This window comes from Cucumis melo, chromosome 7 (genome assembly GCF_025177605.1).
Source record: "Cucumis melo cultivar AY chromosome 7, USDA_Cmelo_AY_1.0, whole genome shotgun sequence".
NCBI lineage: Eukaryota > Viridiplantae > Streptophyta > Magnoliopsida > Cucurbitales > Cucurbitaceae > Cucumis > Cucumis melo.
The window spans coordinates 10,245,447-10,253,623 of NC_066863.1; the positions used below are offsets into that span (position 1 = coordinate 10,245,447).

Consider the following 8,177-nt stretch of genomic DNA (forward strand, 5'->3'; position numbering starts at 1 on the left):
TTTAGCAGAAGCTTGTGTCTGCACCGGTCCTGAAAGTGCTAGATGGATCGGGGAGCTTCGTGATCTACAGTGATGCCTCCAACAAAGGACTGGGCTGCGTGCTGATGCAGCAAGGTAGGGTAGTTGCTTATGCCTCTCGCCAGCTGAAGAGTCACGAGCAGAACTATCCTACCCATGGCCTAGAGTTGGCAGCAGTGGTTTTTGCACTGAAGATATGGAGACATTACCTGTACGGTGAGAAGATACAGATTTTCACTTACCATAAGAGCCTGAAGTACTTCTTCACCCAGAAGGAGTTGAACATGAGGTAGAGGAGGTGGCTCGAGTTAGTGAAAGACTATGATTGCGAGATTTTGTATCACCCAAGTAAGGCAAATGTAGTAGCTGACGCGTTGAGTAGGAAGGTTACGCATTCCGCAGAGCTTATCACCAAGCAAGCTCCCTTACTAAGAGATCTCGAGAGAGCGGAGATTGCAGTCTCAGTAGGAGAAGTGACCTCACAGTTGGCCCAGTTTACCGTGCAGCCGACCTTGAGACAGAGGATTATTGTTGCTCAGCTAAATGATCCTTACTTGGTCGAGAAGCGTCTATTAGTAGAGGTAGGGCAAAGTGAGGATTTCTCCATATCCTCTGATGACGAACTTACTTTCGATGGACGTTTGTGCGTGTCAGAAGACAGCGCAGTCAAAGAAGAGCTTTTGAAGGAGGCTCACAGTTCTCCATTTTCTATGCACCCTGGAAGTACGAAGATGTACCAAGACTTGAGGTGTGTCTATTGGTGGAGGAACATGAAGAGAGAAGTGGCAGACTTTGTCATTAGATGCTTGGTGTGCCAGCAGGTGAAGACACCTAGACAGAGGCCAGCAGAGCTATTGCAACCCTTGAGTGTGTTAGGATGGAAATGGGAGAGCGTGTCGATGGACTTCATTACGGGACTGCCCAAGACCCTAAAGGGCTACATGGTCATTTGGGTTGTCGTCGACAGACTCACGAAGTCAACCCACTTTGTGCCAGGGAAATCCACTTACACTGCCAGTAAGTGGGGGCAGTTATATATGACGGAGATAGTGAGACTACATGGAGTACCTGTATCCATCATTTCAGATAGAGATGCTCGTTTCACATCGAAGTTCTGGAAAGAACTTTAGCTAGCCTTAGGCACGAGGCTAGACTTCAGTACAGCTTTTCATCCTCAGACTGACGGTCAAACAGAGAGGTTGAACCAGGTTTTGGAAGATATGCTGCGAGCATGTGTTCTGGAGTTTTAGGGAATTGGGACTCTCACTTGCACTTAATGGAATTCGCCTATAATAACAGCTACCAAGCTACCATCGGCATGGCACCATTTGAGGCTCTGTATGGTAAGTGTTGTAGATCTCCTGTTTGTTGGGGTGAGGTTGGTGAGCAGAGAATGCTAGGCCCCGAGCTAGTTTAGACCACCAACGCAGCCATACAAAAGATTAGAGCCCGCATGTTAACAACACAGAGCAGGCAGAAGAGTTATGCGAGTAGACGGTGTAAGGATCTCGAGTTTGAGGTGGGAGACAGGGTATTTCTGAAGGTAGCACCTATGAAGGGTTTTCTGAAGTTCGAGAAGAAGGGGAAGCTAAGTCCGAGCTTCGTAGGGCCATTTGAGATACTGGAGCGAATTGGCTCTGTAGCTTATCGTTTGGCGCTGCCCCATCTCCTTCTGCAGTGCATGACGTATTCTATGTCTCCATGCTGAGGAAGTATGTCGCAACCCGACACACGTGGTGGACTTCGAGCCATTGCAAATTTATGAAGACTTGAGTTACGAGGAGCAACCGGTTGAGATCTTGGCAAGAGAGGTCAAGATGCTCTGGAGGAATCTCGCTGGTCAAAGTTCTTTGGCAAAACCACGGAGTTGAAGAGGCCACATGAGAGAGAGAAGAGGACATGAGAGCCCAGTACTCTGAGCTGTTTGAGAACTAGAACTTTCGAGGATGAAAGTTTTCAAAGGTGGGGGAAGATTGTAATGCCCCAAAATTCGAGGAATTAAATTTTTATTATCTTAAATGTAAATTTGAAAATTTGGGTATTATTTTAATCGTTGAAGTATTTTACGTTATGGAGGTTTGATCCCATTGGATAATTGAAAAATATCTACTTGTCTTAATGTTTGGAATTGATGATTGTTGACCTTAGATTATTATGTATTGGGTACTTAATTAATGAAGTTTAAGGATAAAATAATTATGTTATAAAGGTAATATAATTATTTATTATTTTTGAAAGGATAAAGGTGATGTGATTGGAGAGAGGGAGAGTAATTGATTTTAAAGGGGAGAGTTGATGGGTTTAAATGAAGAGAGAGAATGGGTGGTTGTTATTTGGAGTAAATAGGGAAAAAGATAAAAGAAGATAATAATTAAAAAGGACATTGGAAAACGTGGAAGACTATTCATCATCTTCCCCAATTAAACCCTAGTCTCAAACTCCCCCAACCATAGCCGCCGCCGCCATCCTCCTCCAGATCGTCGTCGTCGAGCGTCTGTCACAAGCACCGAGCCGATAGCCACCCTGTTAGCCGTGTTGGAGAGCCGGCCGAATCGTCGAGCGTCAGCCGCAAACAACCCACGCTCGCACCTTTCCCGCCGTAGTCCGCCCCGTTCCACTGTTGACCATCGGCCAGCGCCGCATCGTCGAAAGTCTGAGCCCTGCGTCTCAGCCGTCGCCTGAACCCAGAACCGACCCGCGCGTCGCGTCGCTTCACCGCGTGAAGTCAGCCGACCCGCGTCCCTGCCCGCTACTCGACCCACGCCCGCTCGCACAACCCGCATCACGCCTGTGCCCGAGTGCTTCAAGCGCTCCGTAAGTCGCGCCGCTCCACGCTGCAAGCTGCAAGCGGCACTGCTCCACGCCGCAAGCCGCGCCTGCGCCCGTATTCGTGAGCCGCCAGTTGGTCTTTCGCCTCTCTAGCCGCGCCAACCGAGCCGCCAAGCTCCCTATTAGCCCTGTTTTGACCCACATTTTTCGGTAAGCCTCGGTAGGTTGATTTTGATTGTAACCGATCCAACTAAGGTTATTTTGACCCTAAGTAAATTGGTTGTTGGATTAAATTGACATAGTTAATTGGAAGCCGAGCTGAGGATTCGTCCAACTAAGTCCAAGCCAAGTCCGACCTTGATCTTGGATAAGCCGCTTCAAGTGAGTTTTGGACCAATTTTCTTTGAGGGTTAAATTATTAAATTGTGGTCCCTGATCTTTTAGGACTTTCACCGCTTGGGGAGCGTGTTGTTACTGCTAGGATTGGTTGAGTAATCTCCAGGTAAGAGATTCTCCTACTAGCCCTTCGATTATAGCAAAGAGATCGTATGTGAATTTATGGTTACTTAAGAATGATAGCTAAGTACTTAACTCAAGGTTGTGGAAAGAGAAAGATTGATATTGACATTATGCCTACTGATCTACTCTGTGGTTGGCGAATAGTATGTTAATGCTACCGTCTTCGTTCTAATGACATAGTCGTAGTTGAGAATGACTGTTATGATATGTTAGGGTTGGTACGTTATGGTTTGATATGTTATAGCATGAATTGACGTAATTATGACATGTATGACAAGTTAGGATGTGATTGATGAGCTGTTGTGTGCATGCAATGTGTAGGGTGTAAGCTTCTTATTAGAGTCGTACCTACATGGGTGTCCTTCGGGATCACCACTTTTATGACACAGACATGATGGAGAGACCCGACGGGATCGCTCACACTTATGACTGCATAGTCTGACAGGATTACCAGTCTGACATTGACATTGACATAGACGTAACATGAGTGATCTGACGAGACCGCTCACAGCCCGAGCGTTTTAGGTGTTCCCTTGTGAATTACCAAAGATCAGCATGTTCCTACGGGGATGCAGATTCCACGTGTTCGGGACGTGCCAGTTCAGGGGTATCACTTTTCAGGACTCTAATAGGAAGTTAACAGACACCTAGTGGGACTAGTAGTGGGTCCCTTACTGAGTATTTTATACTCACTCTTTCAATTTCATGTTTTTCAGGTAGAGCCAGAGGTAAGGGCAAGGGCAAGCTGGCGAGTAATCAGAAGTGACCGTGGCGAGCCATAAGGATCTATGCTTCCGCTTTAGACCTCAGTTTAAACTTTTAGTATTTGGATTTTTATTATTCATTATTTATTATTTCGTTTCCTTAAAAGTAGATAGGGCCCGAGTAGGATTGTAATATTTGTTTACATTTTGCACATTACCCTGATTTGGTTTTTAAATAATTAAAATTTTGAGGTTGTCCGTTTTAACCAAACTTTATAACTTTGAGGTTGTCCGTTTTAACCGACTGAGTAGGGTAGTTCTGCTCGTGACTCTTCAACTGACGAGAGGCATAAGAAACTACCTTTTCCTGCTGCATCAACACGCAACCTAGTCCTTTCTTGGAAGCATCACTGTAGATTACAAAACTTCCAGATCCATCTGGCACTGTAAGAATTGGCGCAGTCACAAGCTTCTTCTTAAGCTCCTGGAAACTACTCTCACATGCGGGGCTCCAAACAAAGGGAGTCCCTTTCTTGGTCAACTGAGTCAAGGGACTGGCTATACGAGAGAAGTCTTCTACGAACCTCCTGTAATAACCTGCTAAACCCAGAAAACTACGAACCTCGTTGATGGTAAACGGTCGAGGCCAACTAGTAACAACTTCAATCTTTGCTAGGTCTACAGAAACCCCTTCGGTGGACACCACATGTCTAAGAAAGGATAGCTTTTTCAGTCGGAACTCGCACTTGGAAAACTTGGCATACAGCTTATTAGCTCGAAGAGTCCCCAAAACTTGATGCAAATGCTCCTCATGCTCGACCTCTGTCTTGGAGTAAATCAAGATGTCGTCAATAAAAACTATAACAAACGAGTATAAGAAATTTTTAAACACCCTGTTCATCAAGTCCATGAATACGGCAGAAGCTTAGTTAAACCAAAGGACATCACAATGAACTCGTAATGCCCGTATCTGGAACGGAACACAGTCTTAGGAATATCACTATCTTTGATCCTCAGCTGGTGGTAGCCTGAACGTAAATCGATCTTCAAGAAAATAGTGGCTCCTTGCAGCTGATCAAACAAGTCGTCAATCTTAGGCAAGGGATAGCGGTTCTTGACGGTTACCTTATTCAGCTCTCTATAATCAATGCAAAGACGCATCGATCCATCCTTCTTCTTCACAAACAACACTGGCGCTCTCCAAGGTGACACGGTTGGTCGAATAAAGTCCTTGTCCAACAACTCCTACAACTGCACCTTTAGTTCGTTCAGCTCAGTTGGGGCCATTCTATAAGGAGCCCTAGATATAGGAGCAGTGCCTGGCTCTAGCTCAATGGCAAAATCAATCTCCCTAGGAGGTGGGAGTCCTTGAAGCTCATCACGAAAAACGTTGGGGTATTCTCTCACCACCGGCTTAGATGGCAAGGAAACTTTCGGCTCTCTAGTGTCTACTACGCTAGCCAAGATACTCCAAGTACCCTGGTTGAGTAGCTTACTGACCTTCAAAGTTTGAATGACTTTGGGTAGGACTACAGTCCCTGACCCCTTAAACTTAAAGCTAGACACTAAAGGGGGTTAAAAACTACCTCTTTGCGGGAACAGTCAATACTTGCATAGTTGGCAGACAACCAATCCATGCCTAAAATCACATCAAAATCCCGGGTGTCCAACACTAGCAAGGTCACATCCAACACATGGTTCGCTACCTCTACCTGACATGCCTTTATCTTATCTTTAGACAACATGACTTTTCTCGATGGGGTAGAAACAAATAATATACTACCCAACGGTTCAACTTCTAAGCCCACTGGTTGAACAAAAACTGAAGATATGAAAGAATGGGATGACCCAGAGTCAAACAATACAAGTGCGTAATGCCCCAAGATTGGGAGCGTACCTGTCACCACGGTACCAGCTCGCTCGCCTCATGACGAGTAGTGGCAAAAACTCTTCCTTACTGAGAAGCGGGAGGCTGGTGCGGGGTAGTCTCAATGAGTTTATGAGGACAAACGTCAGCGGTATGCCCTGGTTGCTTACTCCTGAAGCAAACCCCGCTCCCTACCAAGAAACGACCTCCATGAACTCTCCTACACCTTGACAAGCAGGTAGCTCTCTCAATGTTTTTCCTGCTGCAGCAAGCTCCTGACGATGCCGCTGGAAGACACCTTCTGACCTCAGGTTTTGCTGCGGTGCCAAGGCAGGCAGTGACTCAACCTTCCTCTTCTGACCAAGGGTTGACCCTCTGCCCACAGCCTTGGACGGAATAGCTCTCTCATGCAGACTCAAGTCCAGTGACAAGCATAGTGCATCAGCATGAGTGGTTGGCCTGAGGGCTCAGACGATACCTTGGACTTCTAGTCTGAGACCTCTAACGAACTTCTCGGTCCTGGCCTCCTCATCCTTCACTACATCAGGGAAAAAACGGGACAACATATCAAACTCAACGTCATATTGCTCCACAGTCATGTCACCTTGCTCCAAGTTCAGGAACTCTTGCTGCTTAGTGTACTTCACGTTGGTAGAGAAGAACTTAACATAGAAGCTCTCCTTGAACTGCTCCCAGGTTATCTTACTGACTTTGCCACCCAGCATCCTCTCTGTAGTCTTCCACCAGGCGGTACTTCTATCTTTTAGGAAGAAAACTGCGCACTGAACATTCTGGTCATTAGGGCATTTCATGTACCTGAAGATTTTCTCTATAGAGGTCAACCACATCTGAGCCTTTGTGGGGTTGTCCATGGACCCGTCAAAAGTTTTAGAATTATACTTCCTAAAGTCCCTCAGATGTTTAGCCTCGGCTGACAACTGGTCTGACTCGATCTGAAGTACCATTGGGCCTAGGCAGGGACAGTCTGGGTCTGAGCAAGGGCGTCTTGGGTCTGAACAGGGGCGATCGAGGCCTGCTGGGCAGCATGAAAAGGAGCTAGCGCGTCCCTCAACATATCCTGATATCTCTTCTCCATGGCAGCAAGGTCTGCTTGAGTGACAAACGCGGTGGGGTCGATAGCTTGCACGGTAGACTGCTCTTCAGGCTGGATACGTCCAGCTCCTCTGCCTCCCCTACCACCCCATCGACATGCACCTCTACGTGGCAGCATCTTTCCTGAAGTTTCACCAGCAGAAACTTTTCACAAAACAGTCATAACACTTATACTATCTACATTTATTCTATTCAAGCAAGGTTATAACCATAACATTAGCAAAGTCTTAAAACATACCTGGCAAGTGACAAAGGACCGTATAGCCATAGGGGTAAAACAAAACAAAACAAAGACTTACATCGTAACTCAGTCTACAGAACCTAGAACATAGGCTCTGATACCAACTGTAACGACTCAACTCCTTATACTAAGCCGAAGTCATTACTAATTTAAAAGATAAATAAAATTTGTAAAATTTTAAAATAGAAAAATAAAACAAAACCTCAAATTTCTCATTAAAATGTAAACAAATGTATTTAGAAATAAGTCAAAAATAAAATCCTAACTCAAACCCTATCTAATTTTAAAGAAGTAAAATAACAAATAAAGAATAAAATAAAAATGCAAATACTAAAATCCAAACTATAACGTAAAGTGGAAACAAATGTATCCCTGTGGCTCGCCACGGTCACTTCTGGTCATTTGCCAGCTTACCTTTGCTCTTACCTCTGCCTCTACCTGAAAAATAGAAATGGAAAGAGTGAGTATAAAAATACTCAGTAAGGGACCCACTACTAGTCCTGCTAGGTGCCTGTTAACTTCCTATTAGAGTCCTGAAGAGTGGTACCCCTGAGCTGGCACGTTCTCAAACACGTGCAATCTGTGATCTCGTAGGAACAAGCTAGTCTGTGGTGAACCCAAGGGAACACCTAAGACGATCAGAATGTGAGTGATCCCGTTGAATCACTCACATCATCTCTATGACAATCTCAGACTGGTGATCCCGTCGGACTACGCAGTCATAAGTGTGAGTGATCCCGTCGGATCTCTCAAATCATGTCTGTGTCAATGTCAATGTCAGACTGATGATCCTGTCAGATTACACAGTCATCAAAAGAGTGGTGATCCTCAATGACATCCATGTGGGTACAACTCTAATAGGTAAAGCTAACATACATCCTATACATAACATGCACATAACATATCGTCAAATCACATCATAACATATCATGCCATAACATGTCAT

At 45.3% G+C, this 8,177-nt stretch overlaps 1 protein-coding gene across 1 annotated transcript; it reads right to left on the minus strand.

The window, feature by feature from the left end:
- Positions 1-4,272: 4,272 nt before the first annotated feature.
- On the minus strand, positions 4,273-5,171 carry LOC127150361 (uncharacterized mitochondrial protein AtMg00860-like). Its single transcript, XM_051088061.1, has 2 exons — positions 4,959-5,171; positions 4,273-4,830 (listed from the first exon to the last, which is right to left on the minus strand). Exons 1-2 carry the CDS (start codon positions 5,169-5,171, stop codon positions 4,273-4,275), a joined length of 771 nt encoding a protein of 256 aa, XP_050944018.1.
- Positions 5,172-8,177: the final 3,006 nt, after the last annotated feature.

What these genes read in the sequence shown, in the direction of transcription:
- LOC127150361 (XM_051088061.1), bottom strand. Translation starts at nt 5,171, where the DNA reads ATGCGTCTTTGCATTGATTATAGAGAGCTGAATAAGGTAACCGTCAAG. An exon ending in ACGGGCATTACGAGTTCATT is followed by an intron (nt 4,831 to 4,958) that starts GTGATGTCCTTT and finishes TCCAAGACAGAG; the next exon opens with GTCGAGCATGAGGAGCATTT.